We start from the raw sequence: 20,225 nt of genomic DNA on the forward strand, positions 1-20,225 counted from the left end.
GCAAAGCTTAGAGACCTGAAGTTTCTGTGGACTATAAGACGCCTCAGTGGCAGAACATTGACTCCACAAAATATGTGTTATACCCCTACTATGTGTCAGGGACAATAATAGCCACTGTGAGACACTAAAGAAGAGAAATATGGAACATTGGCCGTAAATATGGCCTGAAGAAACCCATATTAAATGTCATGTGATTGGTCCAATGCTAGGGAACTCAGGTCTTCTGGTTACTCATTCAGTGAATTTTTCTACCCGACCAGTGGCTTATCATTGAAAGTGAACTACAAAACTTCCATGAACTACAAAAATTTATCTCCCTTTAAAATATTACCATTACCTTAGCCACATTTAGCCTTTACCTACTACTAGTGATCCCTTCTGAATTAGTTGATGAGCTCCTTCCTAAAGGAAGCAATGAAAGCAGTCCTCTGCAGAAGGAATTGTAGAATGAGCATATTTTGGAACTGGGAAGGGTTCAAGTGTCAGGGAGGGTACAGAGTTAGGAAAGAGAGGCCCTAGTAGGATACAAGAGAGGATGGGGATATTTCTGGAGGGTTAGGGTCAGCCTTGAGAATAGTTTCCATCTACTTTACAATTTTACCAAGAACCAGTTTAGACCAAGGAGATGTGTGTGTGTGTGTATTTCTGCATGTATGTGTGTATATGCATACACATTTTTTAAATTAATGTTCCCTAAACACCATTATCAAGTCATAGACTAGGTTAAGCTCTAATGACTGATAAAGCAATGAGCAAGATTTTCATGATCCTTGGCCTCATAAGAGTCTACAGTATAGGGATGTGGACATTATCAAGTAATTAGAGCTTGTTGCTGCTCTGAAAGAAGGTTGCACAACAGTGGAACCCAGTCTGGTCTGGAAGGTTAGCAAGTTCTTTTGTTCAAATGAGTGAATTGGGCCCTACAATGCTGAGAGAAGAATAAGTGAGCAGAATGACTGTGCTTACTATCATTACTTAAGTCAGTAATTAAGAGGCTCTTTCAAAATAGCATTTTCAGGGAAAAGTGATAACATAGTTTTATGCTGAAATTCTCCAAATCCACTGACTTGGCTGGCATTGTAATTTATTTCATCTTTACAGAAAATACATGTCTTCAAGAAGACCTTACAGGCACTGATCTACCCCATGTCCTCCACCACCCCCCACAATTTTGAAGTCTGGACGGCAACAACACCCACCTACTGTTATGAGTGTGAAGGGCTCCTGTGGGGCATTGCCCGGCAAGGCATGAAGTGTTTGGAGTGTGGAGTGAAGTGCCATGAAAAGTGTCAGGATCTCTTAAATGCTGACTGTTTGCAGAGTGAGTACCTGTTTGGGCTAAAGATATATAAGCAGAGCCTGCCTTATCCTACATGTTTTCGGATTAGACCTCTTCAGTTCCTGCTGGTTTTCAGTAATTCCAACCCCCCACCCCTCCTATTGCACAAATATTCACATATCACCCATGAAGTCATCTCCTTGATGATGTGTTCCCACGGTGTGGGGCTCTGACTTAGATTCCTCAGAATAAGCAATGACATGCTCACCAAGTAGAAAGCTTGAAAGTGACTTTTGAACTGTTTGGTCACTTCTGTCTCATAATAGCCCTGTGTGGAAGTGGGAATGTGGAAAGTCATGTTCCTCAAACAAGGACTAATGCTTAAGGCACACCCTTGTGATTACAGCAATCTGAATTCCTTCCCAAGCTTATTTGGTGTCTGCCTGACAGAGTCATATTCTTGGAATTGGGACGTTTTGTGTTTGAATATCAAAGACACATCTAACTTACCAGATATGTGACCTTGGATAAGTTTTTTAACTTCTCAGGGCTTCATTTTTCTCCACCAAATGAACAGGAATAATAAAATTTACCTCAGAGGGTTATGGGGAAGACTAAATGAAATAGTCTCTGCTAAAAGTCTGGCACATAGTAGATGCTCAATGAATATTAATAGCTTCCCCATCTTTTTACTTCTGAATAGGTACATGTCACTTCGACCTTTGTGACAAGTTATCTTAAATTTTCCATTTCCAAAAAAATTCTTTATACTGCTTCTTTAGATTAGGTCCAAAAATGCCAAAAAACATCACAGTCTAAAATACATATTATTGACTTTTCACTGCTGCATTGATTTGGTTGTGGCTGTGACCCTTAAATTACTTTAAAAAAAAAAAAAAAGCCAAAGAAATCTATTTAAACAGGGACTTTCATTTGCAAATCCTTCTTTTCACATGTAAACATTGTCCCTTCTGTTTATTGTTTATATGAATACAGTGAATGCATAACATCCATGGGTTGCATAAAATTGAGGAGGATCAGAGGAAAATGTCAAAATAAAGATTAAATCAGAAATGCTGTCAGCTGGTTTTGTAGTAAATCATACACGTTTTCTCTACTTTATTAATATTCTCCCTACACCATCAGATCAGAAGGAGGCTATTAATGGTAATAAATGCGGTTTTTTTTTCAAAATAGGTAGTGTCTCTTCTCTAAAAAATAAAAAATATATTCAGGAATAACTGCTTAGGAGGAAGGGGGATTGACTGAATACTACTCAGCTAATTTACATAATCTCATAATCCAATTAGATTCAGTCTATTTATTTAAAAAATGAATTGTAAACAGGCAGTGACATTTGAAAAAACAAGAAAAAATATTGCCATCTAGAAACAAATGGCTTGAATCCATTAAGGAAAAAAAATGATGTAGATTATACTTTAGAAATGAGCTGATTCTTCTCTGTGTTTTAGAGACTAAAGATGTCACACTTTCATTCAACTTTAGAAACATTTTTATAGTATCTATTTCTGTTTCTTAAGATACGTTGATGGATGTTGGTTAAATTAAGCAACTTTTTTGAGGTTTTTCATTAAAATCCACATGTAAACTGAAAGAATCAAAAATTGTTGAGAAAAATGAGGATGGGTATGAATGCCCCAGGAAGGGAATATATTCTTTAGTAATACCTCCTTATTGTTTTCCTAAAATCCACACTTGTGTTGAACAGAAAGAGGCTTTGCAAGTGTATGAATTTAACTTCACTTTCCACAATAACTATCAATAAAATTTGAAATTGTCCCTACAGAATCAATGACATTTCCTTAAGAAATTTCTCTTCCCATTGACTTCAGCAAGAAGTTTGCAATGGTGACACACCTTGTATAAAATACTTCCACATATGCCTATATTAGAAGAAAAGGAGAGCATAAAAATAGGAAATCAGAATTGGAAGGTATAGCTAATTCAGCGAGCCTCCTGTAAAAATGAGGAGGTTCTATGATTTTTTTTTTCTCAAAATTGTCACTCTTTGTTTGAACACCTCTAGGAAAATGCAACAATTCATCATTAGAAAATGACAGTGTGTAAATTACAATTTGAACCAAGCCCTGCCTCCTGGTAACTTCTATTCTTTGAACTTCTATCCTGGGGAAAATATTAATAAATGGACTTCCTTTGTGTATGAGGTTTTACTAATACTTGTCTTTTTCAAATAATAGTCTTCAGGTTTTTAGAACCCTTATTATTTTACTAATCTTTTTCTGAAGACCTTGCTGTCTGTCATCATATAAACACATACACTCAGAATAAAAGCAAAAAATATATATACTTTACATGTGGTCTGACCCTTGATCCATGCCAAAGAGAGTAGGTAAAGTTACTTAAAGTCAGTTTGAGTTTGGCATATCTCTCCTGTCAAATCTTGGGACTGTGAGATCTATATACACTTGTAGTCAAGTGGGATTAGATCAGGTAATTGAAAACCCTGCTCATGAATCCAGTAATCCCTCACAGGTGCAGAGATTCCTAGAAATGTCAAATAAGTTCCCCCGAACTACTGCACCTCAGGTCCTGGCGAGGCAATTTTACTTGGTGCTAGTTCCTATGCTTTGCTGCCTTCTTGGCCCAAAGCTGCAAGCCATGTGGTATAGTAGATAGAAACAGAGACCAAAGAGAAGCAGATCAATCCTTGAGAAAAAAGACCTGATTTATTCTTCCTCTCTCAGTTTCAAGCCAGTGTCAGTGGCCAGAGTCCACCTGTTGTTTCTTTAATAACTCATGAGTGGCCTGCTGTTTCAAAAAGGCATTTCATTTTTGTTTTGGAAACAACATTTGGTGGTGAAAGAATTGAACTATTGCTACTGGAGGAGCAGCTGGTGACCCTAAGTGAAGTTAATATATAACCTGTAAGGAATTTGCCATGACAATTACAGTGATAGTTTTAAACTGATAACAAAAAAATATGTATGTTGGCTGGGTTGAAGTTGTGTGCAGACTGAGACATAAGTAGAAGAGAGATCACATGTGAAGTATTTTTCTTGATTATCTTTTTGAAGTAGAAAAGAGACAACTTTAAAAATTGGAAAAATATACAAATAATCATGGTACCTAATCTATTGGCTTATACTTCCTTACACATTTCCAAGGAAAAAAATCCCAGAATTCCACTGAATACGCATTCTGCCTACTTTTAATTCTTAACTGGAAATTTTAATTACCTCCTTAAGGATAGAAAGTATTTGCCAAAAGTTCAGAAAAGTAGCATCTTGTGAGCTGTTCTCTTGATCTGTGTGTTTCCTACTGACATGTGTTCTGTTAGCCATTACAAATTCACAGCATTAACAAAATTTGGCTAGAGTATTCCTATCTACAAACTACATACTGATTCTCTTACTTTTGTATTTCTGTTACCACATTTTGCAACTGTGATATCTTAAGATGGTCAGTTATTTGTGTATATTAATTAGCTATTGTGGGTAGGAGCTTTCAGAGCTCAAGAAAAAGTAACCAATATTCCCTGGACTCAGACATATTTTCTAAAACTGAGATGAACAGATGTGAACACATATCTTGGACTCTTTGAACATTCTACTCTTTTAACAATGATTACACGAGATAATACTTCTATAATAAGTACTCAAGAAGCTTAGAAGTAGGATTCAGTATATCCACTGCTCTAGGATGGAGGTTGTCCTCTTCATTTCTCCAGAATTTAGCACACGTTGTAGCATAGTTAGTTGCTTAATAATTATTGCTTATGCAACAAACGAGGGCATGAGAATTGCAGTTAGAAATAGCATGTAATAGTTTAAAGATCATTTTTTGTGGAATCACAGACTTTTAGGGGAGCCTTTGAGATCAAGGAATTGGGGAACCCAATCTACTGATTTTACTGAGTTCACATAATCTAGTTTCTTGTCAAAAAGAATCAAGTGGATAATATAGATAGTGTTAGAACTGAGGTCTCTGAACTCCCAGCCTAGTGTTCTGTCCTAATTTATAAAGAAACATGCAAAGTTTATAAGGGAAAACATGGAAAGTTGATTAATTTTACTGTGCTTTTCCACCCTCCCATGAGTACCCCTGACTTTTAGGCAAACTATGCTGCCCAGATGTTGGCCACACATTATGATAACTCAAAGCCTGTCCTCTGTGGTCAACCCATCAAGTTTGGAGTATATCCCTATTACAACTTACCTACTGCATTGGCTTTTCTTTCCTTTTTTTTTTTTTTTTTATGATAGTCACAGAGAGAGAGAGAGGCAGAGACACAGGCAGAGGGAGAAGCAGGCTCCATGCACTGGGAGCCTGACATGGGACTCGATCCCGGGTCTCCAGGATCGCGCCCTGGGCCAAAGGCAGGCGCTAAACTGCTGCACCACCCAGAGATCCCCTGCATTGGCTTTTCAACAACATTAAAGAGAAAGTCATCTAATAAATTAATTTGGGTAAAAGTGGAATTAATAATTACTGTAATGCAATGATCATTTTCTTAACCTCAAGGAATAAACTAATAACAGAGCATCTTCAGGTTTGAGATAGGCTGCTATAGGGGAACAAAAATGGTGAGTATGCCTTACATGATGCGATACAGATATTCAACATAAATAAGCAATGGATATATATAGATATATATCTAGATTTCATAGTCCTCAGTTACTTGAGAAAGATCTGGTTTCTAATACTGCTGCTACTGGAATTTTTCAAAACCTGAGCATTGTTTCTACATACATGAAAAGTTAATGATAATTATTAATGCCCCTCAGTTAAAGCCACCAAAAACACATTCATAGTTTTATTTTATTTGAATTCAATTAATTAACATAAAATGTATTATTAGTTTCAGAGGTAGAGGTCAGTGATTTATCAGTTGTAAATAACACATGGCTCATTACGCCACGTGTCCTCCTTAATGTCCATCACCCAGTTACCCCATCCCCTCACCCACATACCCTTCAGCAACCTATAGTTGTTTGGAAGTGAGGACAATTTGTGTAGGTTAAAAAAATCTTATCTACCAGGAGGACATACAAGAGTGAGAGTAATATCTGTACTTAGCAAAGTAACAGTAGTCACTAATTCATTTTGTATTTTCTGGTTTGTATAGTGACCTTGTTTTCAAGTTTATTCATGTTCAAGAGGAGAACAGCATAGCCTAGCTATGAATGCCAGGCTAGCTTCTGATAACACTATGAACTAGTTGTTCAGCCAACTTCCATTCAGAGGCTACTTTAGAAAGAGAAATAGAAAGAAAACTTGTTTAAAATTCTGTTTTCTTTTTTCTCATTTTTTTAAAGACATGAAAAAAAAACTTGTGAAAAGTGGTAAGAACAAAAAATATCTTTCCTCTTTCCATCTCTCCCTTATTTTTTTTTTCCTTACATAGTAAAGATGCTTTTGGAGTTGAGCACTGTGTTTTCCTTTGTTGAAATTAGTTTTTCCCCTAAGCTACATAACTTTTGACTCTTAAATAATTGGGAAATCTCAAGGAAGTTAATATCTAAATAATGCTCATTTGATGTAATAGCTTTGACATACAATTTTGAGAGTGCATTCCTGACTTTGTCTTCTTTTAATATGCAAATATTTCTGAACTTGTTCTCAAAGTTTGTATTTATCAATAATGGTGTGATTGGATATGGTAGAGGTAGGCGAGGTGGGGAAGAAAGGCTGATTTTTGTTTTTGGACCCATGCTCAACAGAAGTAAAACTACTCCATAGAAAGTGGCGGTTCCTTGAAAGGCGGGGGGAGGGGGGGAGGTGCGGGGGGGCTCTCTGCCCACATTCTCCCAGTCTGTGAGGAGTAACCTATGAGAATAGGAGATGATGCTATGCTAGGTCTGTGATCCTCCAGTTATCCTTCTATTAATAGTCAATTCTTTGTTGTATTCCCCAAATTGTGTAGAGTATGTAGCTTTGCTTGTATAAAGGAAAGGAGACAAGTGGTTTGAAGACTGGAGGAGTTGTCCATCTGCTCCTTGGAGAGATTGGAGGCATGTTAAAAGAAGAGGATTGTCTTGGCTGTAAAACAACTGAAGGAAAAATTGTAGAAAATACCAGCTCCATGCCCATCTATAAGATTTCATGAGAAAGACAGACAGAGGCACCAAGAGCAGGCTGACCAATAAGTTTCTACAGGGAAAGGTGAAAAAGCAATAAAGTCTCTTAGACTAGAGACTCCTAGTGAGATACATGCCACAGTATCAGACCTGCATGTTTTCCATGCATATTAACCATTTACCTCCTCTGGGTTCACCAGCCTCAAATGCAGACAAAAATTTATGGATATGAAGCAAAAAATATAATAGTTTCTTCCAATTTCTTTTTTTTTTTTAATTTTTATTTATTTATGATAGTCACAGAGAGAGAGAGAGAGAGCAGAGACACAGGCAGAGGGAGAAGCAGGCTCCATGCACCGGGAGCCCGACATGGGATTCGATCCTGGGTCTCCAGGATCGCGCCCTGGGCCAAAGGCAGGCGCCAAACCGCTGCGCCACCCAGGGATCCCTCTTCCAATTTCTTTGAGCTTTATTTTCTTAAATCTTCAAGTGTTTCATTGGCTCCCATCTAGCAAGTACATACAGAGCATTAAGCGCAAGGCAGACATTGAATGCGGCACTGTTCCGTGGGAAGAGCTTTTAAGGAGTTGCTTTATAAGTCAAGTAATCATAAAGCTAAAATCCCAAATTCCATGTTAGTATAAAATTCTTTAATACATGCTTGTATCTTCACCTTGTGACCTCTGGACCTTATACTTGCTCAATTACTAGTATTGAAACTTTTATACGAAACTTATTTAATTCTTACAATGACTCTGTTAAGAAAGATACTATTATTTCCTTTTGTTTTTCAGACGAGAGAATTAAGGTTTACAGAGACCAAGTAGCCTAATTTCAGATGGTTAGTAAGTGGCAAGTTAGGATTCACAAAGGACTGTCTCCTTGTCATATAAGCAAAGCATCATGAGCCACTATGTTCCTTTGCCTTACTTAAGAGTTATTTTCTTGATGTATTTATTCCATTTATATTTGGACTTATGCCCTTTTTTTGTGCTGACTATAAGTGCATGAAGTATTATATAGGCCAACTAGTTTCTGCTTTCTAATGATGGACCCAGCCTTTGTTTTCTGAAAATTCCAAACCTGAAGCCAAGTTCCCAGAATATTTTGTCTTTTCATAAGATTCCACAACATGCATATCATTTTACATTGAATTTAGTTTTGTTTTATTCCAGCATCATGGCCTTAGGGTGAGAGCTTTCACAAAGTTCCTAACACATAAAATTGAATCCAGAGCCAAACTAAACACTCAAATATGGCAATCATTTTATTTTAGGTTTTTCCCAAGAAATATTTTATCTTCTCTATTTGTTGAATGCATTCTGTTTTCTAAACAGCATGCTTGACACTTGGAACACACATTTGATTAAGGTTGGCCTTCCAGGCTAGCAATGGACGTACAGGCAGCCAGGCCAGAGGTGATGGATAAATGTTTAAGAATTTTGCAAGGCAGTTACTTAGAATCAGCCATGTTAGAGGTATTTACACCATAGAAATCTGCTAATATTACAGGTCAGGTTTGATTTTGTTGTTGTTGCTGTTTCTTTGTTTTAGTAGGGGAAGGGAGAAAATATGACCACTGAGTTAGGGAAGCGTCTATTCCTGTTAAGGAAGAGATAAGATATTATGCTCAGAATGGAGGTTTAATGGGGTGAAGTAAGTGACTTGAAGAAAGTAGAAATGTTTTGGAATAGCTCTTGAGAAAAAATTGGAAAGAGGAGCGATTGGGACCAAGAGAGACTATTGCAGCTGTTAGATGTGCACAGATAATAATCTGAAAGAAACACTAAAATTGTAAATTGCCATGAAAGGTGGTAAAATTGGGAATTTCACATGAAATATATGTGTTTTGGGTAATTATAGAGAAAGTGAGCGTTCTGATTAAGTGGCTATCCCATTAAATTATGTAGAAGGGAACCATGTTGGATAAGTTTGCCTCTGCTTAAGGATGAATTCTCTTGTACCTCTTGCAAAGAAGAATTTTGTTTTGCACAATTGTATCATTTGATCTGTCAATTAAGTATTTTTAAAAGTAACAATGATGCATTCCATTTGGATAATGTATTACATTTTACAAAGTGCTTTCATTGTACATTATCTCTTTTGATCTCATTTACTGTTGATCCCTGGTTGACATATTACTCACTGTATTTCAGTGAAACTACTAGACCTTCTGTCATACACTTTGAAGGAAGAGTCATATAAATGCAAATTTAAGTTTATCTCTGTTGACTTTGAGATAAACAGACCAAGCTTGAAGGAAAATAATAAACCCAAAGAGTTGGAAATTCATGGCAAATTGCAGCTACCTCAAAAATGTTTTCATCAGAAAAATCAGATGAGATATGTGGGTTCAATAAACAATAGGCAGTGGAAAGTGCTCGTAGATTGGTGTCTCTGTATCTCCTACATGGAATTAAGTTAAATAATTTCCCTCGGATCAAAACATGTAAAAGTAGAATTTTTTAAATGCCTCATATCTTTTCCTAGAAATAACAGATAAAAGATTTAAACATAAACCTCTGTTAACTTGCTCTCCCCAGAATAGTGGTTTCACAGTTGATGGGTTGTCTGTTGTTCACAAATTAGTTTTCTACTCCAACATCAAGAGCATTGGTGAAGGATTTCACAGCTGATTGTCAAGCATTCCTAATTGATTCTTTTAAAAAATTCAAGAGGCGGTTGTTAAGTACAGAGATTGGATTCCTTTAGTTAAAAAAAAAAAATTCTTAACACCAAATTTAGATTAAAAATTTCTTGATATTTAAATCACACCTTTGAATTTGGTGTGATTGCTTGAAAGAACATTTTTATGTGGGTGGTGGTCATCTGGCTCCTCCTGAATCTAGAAAAATAATCCAAAATACATGTAATTTTCAAGGACTTTAACACTTTCTTCTCTAGCTTTTGGGAGCATTAATAGCAAAACAGTAATATTTACTTAGAAATTTGGGAGAGAGTTGCATTTTATGGCACTTCTCACTGACTGAATGTTCATTCTTAGGATGGCTGTCAAATACCAGACTTTTGGGGGCACTTTGAATTTTGAATCAAATTTTTCAAGTTACCACTGTTTGTTCTTTCTTTTTAATGAACATTTCAGTACTTGAAGTAAAACTCTTTGGTAGCTGGAACTATTCAATGTAGCCTAAGCTAGTTTTACTGTATAAAAATTATGCACTGTGCAGTTAAACCATTGTTGATAAATTACAGATATGCTTAATTGTTTAAGGATATGCAATTTACAAATGTGTAGCTGTTCTACGGTCTGTTTTAACAGATGACTAGGGCATTTAGAATATCCTTTCAAATTAACTCAAATGTAATGCATTCATTTTTAGTATTCTCTTAAATGTGACTTAAGGCCTCAAAGCTTTGTTCTGTTTTGTTTTTGTTAAGATAAAGACAGGGAATCTGCTCTTTTTACCATTAGTATACTCATCCCTTTAACTTCCTCTAATTGCAACTTGGTTATTATGAATGAATTTTTTTCCACTTAGGAAACAAATGCTATACTTTCAAATAAATCAAGATTTTCACTAAAGTACTACTGTTGAATTGAATATGAATTTATTATAAAGAAAGCTAACAGCTGACCTTTTGCTCTTTTTCTTAGCTTCTTTGCTTAAATTGCACTTAACATTCAAAGACTTAGATTCAGAGAACGTTACTGAGGCTTTCCTTTGTGGTAGAAATCATGCAGATAAATTATCTTTTTAATATCTGAACATTCTACCAGATATTAGAATGCCTATTTAGAAATATATTTCAAAAAATCCTAAGTTGGAATATTTACAGTCATGTGGATAAAAATTGGAACTGTTACTAGCCATGAACATGAGTTTTGTTTTTTATTCTGAAACTACATCTCATTTGTTCAGCACCAAAACCTATTTCATATCAGCAGTGTCAGTTCTTGCAGCACTGGTACATGGGGTTTTGCTTTCTCATTTCAAACTAACTAAGAAGCCATGAGAGTTGGAATCATGGTTCAATGTCAGCTTGTTGTATAAACATTGCATAGCCCTGAAGCCACACAGAGCACTGAAAATATCTGGCTGGTAGTTACAGAAGGTGAGGGATCCAGGAATGGACTTTTAGTAATCTCTCACTGCCAAAAGGATTTGCATTATGAACAAAAATACCCAGAAAGTTGAGACCAGTCATAAAAAAAATTAATTTAATTTAAAAATCCTGGAAATCAAAAAGGATTTTGAGTAGAAAGAACTTAGCCTATTGAAAACTATGGCCATATCACAAAATGAGAGTTCAGGTCACGTGTTTAGATTAGCGGTCATCTAGCACAGTGGTTTCCAAATCCTTTTTTTAAATAGCAGAATCACTTAAATTCTAAGTAAATGTATAACAGAAAGTGTTGGTATTTATTTCACAAGAAGAATTTAAGCACTTAAATGATAAATTCCATCATTAAAAATAATTAAGCACTTTGAACACCGGTATTCGAAATACTGTTTTGGGGGGGACATTTGCCATATATATCCTATTTTTTAATTTTGTTTTGCATGTGGTATATACCATATTTGAGTGCATTCGTTTTGTTTTTGGAAATTCAAGCCACATATTTGCACAATACTTGATTTAACCAAATAATACAACTGAAAAAACTGGGAATCATGGAAGTCCATTTACTTGCCATTAACACAAAGGCTGGTTCGGAATCTCAGCCTAGATATTTTGTCCAGCAACATTTATGTTCCATGAACAAGGTACCCTGACTCCTCAGAATGAAAGCATTTATTCATTCTCCTATTCCTTCTTTTTCTCCCTTTCTTGAGCTGTCAAAAACTAACTTTATATGCATTGATGTCACCATTGATTTTTCCATTATAGGAGCAGCAGAAAAGAGTTCTAAGCATGGTGCCGAAGACAAGACTCAGACCATTATTACAGCTATGAAAGAAAGAATGAAGATTAGGGAGAAAAACAGGCCAGAGGTATTTGAAGTAATTCAGGAAATGTTTCAGATTTCTAAAGAAGATTTTGTGCAGTACACAAAAGCGGCCAAGCAGAGTGTACTAGATGGGACATCTAAGTGGTCAGCCAAAATAACCATTACAGGTAAAAATAGTTGCCTTTAAAATTTTGATTCCACATTGAGATTTTTATGTCTTAGAAATCACTGCTAATAATAATGATTATAGGTAAAATAAGTACAATTCTTAAATCTGGTCAATATTGACAAGAAGTATAGTTGGTACTTCAAATTTCTAAAATATATACTAGATAATTGAAGTAATTTCAGTCTGTTTGTTGTTCTAATTGAAAGCTCTTCTAGAGGAAGAAGTTCTCTTTTACAATATACTCATCAATACCCTGAAGTTTACGGGAGATTAGTTTTGAGCTGCCTGCCACTGATAAATTACAAGAGTAGTCACAAATCTCTTTAGTCAGTTTTTCTTAATGAGAAAACACATCATTTTACTTAATCCTTGATCAATATTCCCCAGACATTTGATTCTTGAGTCAGGACAATTTGAGCTTAGTGATGTCTAATAATATGTACCTCTGGAATTGCTTATTACAACAGCAAGTGCACATATGTGTGTTAATGTTTACCAAGCCTCTTAACTTACTCATATGGTACTTACAAGAAAAAATAAAGATGCATTTTTTTTAACTAGGTTGAGTTGATGAACAGTAACAGCAAACTCATCAATAGAAATTTTAAATCATAGACCTCTGATTGTGTTGGATAACTTTTTTGCATATTGTATGTGCATCTTTATTTCTCTATAATGTAAACAGTAATACGTATATAAGTACGTAGCTAGTATGTGTATAGAAGTGTATGTATATAGCTACTACTTATTATAGGTGAAAGCAAATATTCAAGGAATGTTTTAATATTCAGTGTTTTCATTCTTTCATTAAATATTTTTAAGTCCTAATATTCATGACAATAAAAGCAAACCATGGGTGAAAAGTATTAGAAAATCTGTCTTTCATTATTGCTTTTTTTGTTTGAGGAAATATTTATATTAAAAATGTCTATTTTCATTTACTTCAGTGGTTTCAGCACAAGGTTTACAAGCAAAAGACAAAACAGGGTCAAGTGACCCATATGTTACTGTTCAAGTAGGAAAGAACAAAAGAAGAACTAAAACCATTTTTGGAAACTTGAACCCAGTATGGGATGAGAAGTTTTATTTGTAAGTATATAATGTGAAACTATAACAAGTATTGATATATGTGGGAATAAATTTAAGACAGGCATGCAAAATATAGAAGCAATAATTATCTCCTATTTAATACTATCTAAGCAGAAATTATGAAAAGTGAAATTAATGTTATAAAGACACTTAACATTCATATTTACTATTCTTTATCTTTGGAAGCAAGTGAATAAAAAGAATGTTTCAAACAAAAGGTGGCATGGTTGGGGTGACTTTACAGGAGAAAAAAGATTAAAAATACTATCTGTAATTTCAGTTGACCCAACATAACTTGGAATTTACTGGCTTGATTCAGTAATATCTTAACATCTGAAGATTTAGGACTAAAGACAGTAGAAAGATTTTGGGCATCACCTGGCCCATCACACCCAAACCATGATGAAATGGTTGATGATAACTTTTACAACCTCTCATTTCTTGAGAATTTATTTCTTTTTAAACCTCTTATATTTTGTACCGAACAGCAAGAAATTATTTTTCTGGCATAGGTTCTTTTCTTCCTAGAGACCTAAGAAGCCTTCCAATTAGCATTTGATAGAAATGAAAATTCCTAACCCTGAGTGCTTTCTTTTTCTTCCCTCCTTTCTATACCAATGGTGTAAACAAGGATCTTGTTAACATGCCCAAGAGAGCAAACCCAACACATAAGGCTTGTTTGGGAATGTAGGCAACAGTGAGTAAGAAATATAGAGCTTTGTATATATGGGCTGATGAAAGGAGTATTCAGAAATAGGTCTGGGAAATCAGTTGGGACCAAATAATGGGATACCATAGAATGAGTTTGGCTAGTTCCTGCCTTTACGCTGATGGAAGATACTATTTTAACATTTTTGTTTGTTTGTTTGTTAACAGAAGTCAAGAAATCAATTGATGGTCATAAATTCAAATTTCTAAAGCAGTCAAATAAATGAATCAAGAAGGTTAAGGGTAACAGAAAAGGACAGGACTATGGCAAGCTTAGAGCAAGTGACTCTTGGAAAAATAAAGCTTCCATGGCCACATAATTATGCAGATGCAATGCAGCTAGAGCTCCCAGTTTCTCAGGAGAAGATAGAAGTTTGAAAATTTAAAATCAGGCTTATTGAAGTAAAATTGACAAAATGTAAGTCAATTTTAGTTAATAGATAAAACTTAATAGATAGTATTAAGTTTTGGCCTGCAGATACCTCCATGAAGCCATCACCACTGACAATATAATGAACATATCCCTAACCTTGTATTGCTCTTAACTCTCTCCAAAATGAGACAATCACTGATTGCCTTTATGATGCTGTAGAATACTTTTCATTTTGCATTTTGAAGATTTTAATATAAATAGAGCATGCAGTATGCATTCTTCTTTTGTGTCGTTTGATTCATTCAGTGTAATTATTTTGAAATCTATCCATGTAACAGGACTTAGCATTAGATCATTTCTTTTTATTGCTAGGTAGCATTTCATTGTAATAAAATATATTTTTAAAGGTTTTATTAATTTATTCATGAGAGACACAGAGAGGCAGAGACATAGGCAGAGGGAAAAGCAGCCTCCCTGTGAGGAGCCCAATGTGGGACTTGATTCCAGGACCACAGGATTACATCCTGAGCCAAAGACAGATGCTCAAACACTGAGCCACTCAGGCATCCCTCATTGTAATAAAATATTAAAGTTTGTTTATGCATTCACCTTTTGAGGGATATTTGTTTGTTTCTAGTTTTTAACTATTAAAAAAATAAAGCTGTTTGAAAATGTGTAAACATATGTTATGAATAGATTTAATTTTTAAGATAATTTTTCTGACGCCAGTGTATAAAAGTTCCAGTCTTCTTATCCTCCTAACACTTTGTAAGTTGTCTTTTAAGTTTGTGTAATTCTTACATATGTGTAGTGTAGTGGTTTTATTTTGCATTTCTCTGATGATTAATGGTTTCAAGAATCTTTCATGCACTGTCCATGTATCTTTTTTAGTTAAGTGTTTATTTTGCCCATTTTTATTGTTTTTGTGTTTTGTATTTATATAAGTTTTTATAGTTTTATATTTTACATTCAGGTCATCTTACATTTTTGAGGTAATTTTTAATATGGTAGAAGAAGTTATAGACCTAAGTTTATTATTTTGCATACGGATATCAGTGGTTCCTGCACCATTTTTTGAAAGCACTATCCTTTCTTTACTACAAAATTGCATTTGCACCTTTAGTAAAATTGAGCTATCCATATGGATGTTGATCAGTCTATTTCTAGATTGCTCTAATTATCTATTTATCAATATGTGTGCCAATACCACACAGTCAGGATTACTGCAATTTTACATTATTATCAGTCTTAAAATTAGATTTAGTCTCTCAACTTTTTTTTTCAGTTATTTTGTCTATTTAGAACCTTTGAATTATTTCCAAATGAATTTTAGAATCTGCTATCATTTTTCACACAAAAAGAAACCTGATACAGTTTTGATTGTCCTATTGCCCTGGCTAAGATTTCTAATATGATACCAAGTAGAAGTGATAGAAGCACACATCCTTGGCCTTATTCTGTCTTAGATGGAACACATTCCTTTCTTGATTAACTATGGAATGAGCTGTAGGCTTTTGGTAGATGCCATTTATCCAGTTGAGACCGTCATCTTTTATTTCCAGTATGTGCAGTTTTGATCAGAAACAGATGTTGTAGTTTGTCTAGTGCTTTTACTGCATTTTTTAGATGGTTGTATGATTCTGAATGTTATTTTTAATTACTTTGAAGATATTTCTCCATCATATCTGTGTTTACCTGTTTTTCTTGCATCGTTTCTCTCATCTGTCACTCTGTGCAGGTCTTTTTCCTTCCTAGTTGCTATTAAGATGATGTTTTCTTTATCAGTTGCACAGTACGACTATGTTGTACCATGACGAGGTTTTCTTTGTGCTTCTTGTGTGTCGGATTTATTGAATCAATTGGGTCTGTGAGTCTGCAGTTTTCTTCAAATTTGGAAACATTTTGGCTATTTCCCTAAATATTCTTTCTCCTTTTACCTTTTGGAGCTCCCACTAATACATATATTAGACCTTCTGAGTTGTTCCACAACCCACTGATGGTATGTTTATTTATTTTTATTATTATTATTTTTTTTTTTAATTTTTATTTATGATAGTCACACACAGAGAGAGAGAGAGGCAGAGACACAGGCAGAGGGAGAAGCAGGCTCCATGCACTGGGAGCCCGACGTGGGACTCGATCCCAGGTCTCCAGGATCACGCCTTGGGCCAAAGGCAGGCACCAAACCGCTGCGCCACCCAGGGACCCTTTATTTTTATTATTTATCTCTCTCTTTCCTTTTTTTCTGTGTTTCACTTTGGATTATTTCTATTGGTATGTGTTTCAATCCATTTACCTTTTCCTCTGTCATGTCTAATGTGTTTTTAATCCAAGATAATGTATTTTTTATCTCAGATGTTTCAGTTTCCATCTCAGGAAATTCAAGTTAGGTCTTTGTATCTTCTGTGTCTCTACTTAACATTTTTTTTAAATTAAGACTTCATTTTCTTAGAGAAGTTTTAAGTTCACACAGAAATCGAGGGGAAGGTGTAGTGATTTCCTCAGCACTTTCCAACCTCCCACATATCCATAGCCTCCCGTTATTACTAACATCTCCCCCCACCACTATAGCGGTATGTTGTTTTTATAATTGATAAACCTACACTGACATTATCACCCAAAGACCATGTTTAATAATGGTTACTGTTGGTGGTTTATATTTTATGGGTATGGACAAATAATGATATATGTCCATCATTATGGTATCCTACAGAGTATTTTGCCTTAAAAATCATATATTACACCTATTCATTCCCGCTTCTCCCTGAATCTCTGACAACCACTGATCTTTCTATTGTCTCTGTAGTTTTGTCTTTTGAAGAACATCATACCGTTGGAATTATACAGTGTATAACCTTTTCATTTTGGCTTTTTTCCTTAGTAATATGCATTAAGTTTCTTCCTTGTCTTTTATCTAGCTTGATAGTTCATTTCTTTTTAGTACTGAATAATGTTCTGTTGTCTAGATATGTCACAGTTTATTTATCTATTGACCTACTGAAGAACATCTTAGTTGCTTCCAAGTTTTGGCAATTAAGCATAAAGCTGCTATAAACATCCATATGCAAGTTTTTGTGTGAACATAAATTTTCAATTTCTTTGGGTAAATGCCAAGAAACATAATTGCTGAATTGTATGGTAAAAGTTTATTTTGCTTTGTAAGAAACTGTCAAACTGTCTTTTAAAGCGGCTGTACCACTTTGAGTTCCCCCTAGCAATGAATGAGAATTCCTGTTGCTCTGAATCCTCTTTAGCATTTGGTATTGTCTGTGTTCTAGATTTTGACCATTCTAAGAGGTGCATAGTGGTGTATTGTTTTAATTGGCATTTCCCTGAAGACATTTGATGTGTAGCGTCTTTTCAAATACTCAATAGCCGTCTGTATGTCTTCTTCAGTGAGGTTTTCAAGAAGAATTTTTTTAAGAAGGTTTTTTTTTTCTTGTTGAGTTGCAAGTCTTTTGAATGTTTTGGATAACAGTCCTTTATTACTGTGCCTTTTGAAAATGTATTCTCCCCATCTGTGACTTGTCTTCTTATTCCCTTGATACTTTCTCTACCTTGCTTTTTGGACACATGCAAAACTTGTAACTGTTTTGATGTCCTTGACTGCCAATTCTAATATCTGGGTCACTTTTGACTGATAAGTTTTTCTCTTCGTTATGTGTCATATTTTCCTGCTGCTTCACATGCCTGGTATTTTATACTGGATGCCAGACATTGCAAATATCACCTGATTAGTTGACGGGTATTATTAGCATCCTATAAACATTATTGATCATTGCTCTGAAACATAGTTAAATTACATGGAAACAGTTTGGTTTTTGGTTTTTGTTTTTTTGTTTTTTTTTTATTTTTTTTATTTATTTTTTTTTTATTGGTGTTCAATTTACTAACATACAGAATAACACCCAGTGCCCGTCACCCATTCACTCCCACCCCCCGCCCTCCTCCCCTTCTACCACCCCTAGTTCGTTTCCCAGAGTTAGCAGTCTTTATGTTCTGTCTCCCTTTCTGATATTTCCCACACATTTCTTCTCCCTTCCCTTATTTTCCCTTTCACTATTATTTATATTCCCCAAATGAATGAGAACATATAATGTTTGTCCTTCTCCGACTGACTTACTTCACTCAGCATAATACCCTCCAGTTCCATCCACGTTGAAGCAAATGGTGGGTATTTGTCATTTCTAATAGCTGAGTAATATTCCATTGTATACATAAACCACATCTTCTTTATCCATTCATCTTTCGTTGGACACCGAGGCTCCTTCCACAGTTTGGCTATCGTGGCCATTGCTGCTAGAAACATCGGGGTGCAGGTGTCCCAGCGTTTCATTGCATTTGTATCTTTGGGGTAAATCCCCAACAGTGCAATTGCTGGGTCGTAGGGCAGGTATATTTTTAACTGTTTGAGGAACCTCCACACAGTTTTCCAGAGTGGCTGCACCAGTTCACATTCCCACACAGTTTGGTTTTTGGATTTTGGATGTTGCTTTTAGGATTTGTTGAGTGGAAATGAAATAGTGCTCAGCTTCGCACTGATTCTTCCTCAACACCGAAGCAAGATCTGCTGTGTATTATTCTGCCTTCTGACTCACAAATGATACATTTTTCAGGTCTTCCAGGTAGAAGCAAGCACGATTTCTGGTCTTTGTGAGCACAGAGCACTTCTGAATCTAATCCTTTTGATGCATCTTCACCAGGTCTTGAGGCGTTTCAGTGTGTGCGCTTACCATGACTCGCTTGCTTGCTCAAGAGGAACCCTCTGCAGATTGTCAAAGTTTTCCTTCTGTTCAGTTATCTTCTTTTTGACATTATGCCTTTGGCCTTTAGCTGCCTGGGTCTTCCTGGATTTTGGCTCTGTCTTACCATCCAGAGTCCAGTGGACTCCACCTGAATTCCTTTTCCTTGGACAGTGGCCCGGAAACTACCTCAAGGCAGTTAGCTGAAGTAATCATAATGCTCACCTTGTTTTTTGTTTGTTTGTTTGTTTGTTTGTTTGTTTCCCTGGGATCAGTGTCCTTCCTTGACAGACCTCCAGTATACTGAAAAGCATATACTTTGCTCACTTCGAGATTTTTCATGTGGGAGGATATTTCCAGTCCATTATTGTCTGTGGACTACAATTAGAAAGTCTGAAAAATCTGAATGTAATAAAATGAAATAAAACAATATGAGAACCATACAAGGTATGTCAAGCAACATCCAGCTTCTAGAGATGTTTGATCCATAGGTTGCCAGTTACTTGTGTTTAGATAAAACATCCATCCAAAGGGACACAGTAGCAGAAATACTTTAAAATTTTAATCCTGTAAAGGGTTCCTTTGAGAAATCAGCTGAATAATGAGAAGTGTATGTATGTGAGGAAACCACCCACGAACAAGGTAGGGGCCACCCAAAAGATCTAGGTATGACAGTACCTGGGGCTCATCTAGGTCACAAATAGTATTTATTCCCACCAAACAAGATAGAAAGCCTTATAATTATTAGGACAAGTACACAAGAGTATAGTGGAATGGATGGCTAAAATAGGGATTATCTGTATTTTGGGGCAGTTTTCATATAATTTACCATATGCCTCTGTTTTTCTTTTGACAGCAGACATTATCTACAATGGCAATGACAATATATCTATT

The 20,225-nt window shown here is 35.5% G+C and overlaps 1 protein-coding gene across 7 annotated transcripts in view; it reads left to right on the forward strand.

The window, feature by feature from the left end:
* The window catches only part of UNC13C (unc-13 homolog C), a 586,284-nt gene that overhangs the window by 243,259 nt on the left and 322,800 nt on the right, over nucleotides 1-20,225 (forward strand). For all 7 annotated transcript variants that reach the window (XM_077881171.1, XM_077881173.1, XM_077881169.1 and 4 more), the window contains 3 exons: nucleotides 1,102-1,321; nucleotides 12,190-12,417; nucleotides 13,367-13,508. In XM_077881171.1, coding sequence (XP_077737297.1) covers nucleotides 1,102-1,321; nucleotides 12,190-12,417; nucleotides 13,367-13,508 — 590 coding nt within the window. The remainder of the gene's footprint in view (nucleotides 1-1,101; nucleotides 1,322-12,189; nucleotides 12,418-13,366; nucleotides 13,509-20,225) is intronic.

Source organism: Canis aureus, chromosome 32 (genome assembly GCF_053574225.1).
Source record: "Canis aureus isolate CA01 chromosome 32, VMU_Caureus_v.1.0, whole genome shotgun sequence".
NCBI classification, from domain to species: domain Eukaryota; kingdom Metazoa; phylum Chordata; class Mammalia; order Carnivora; family Canidae; genus Canis; species Canis aureus.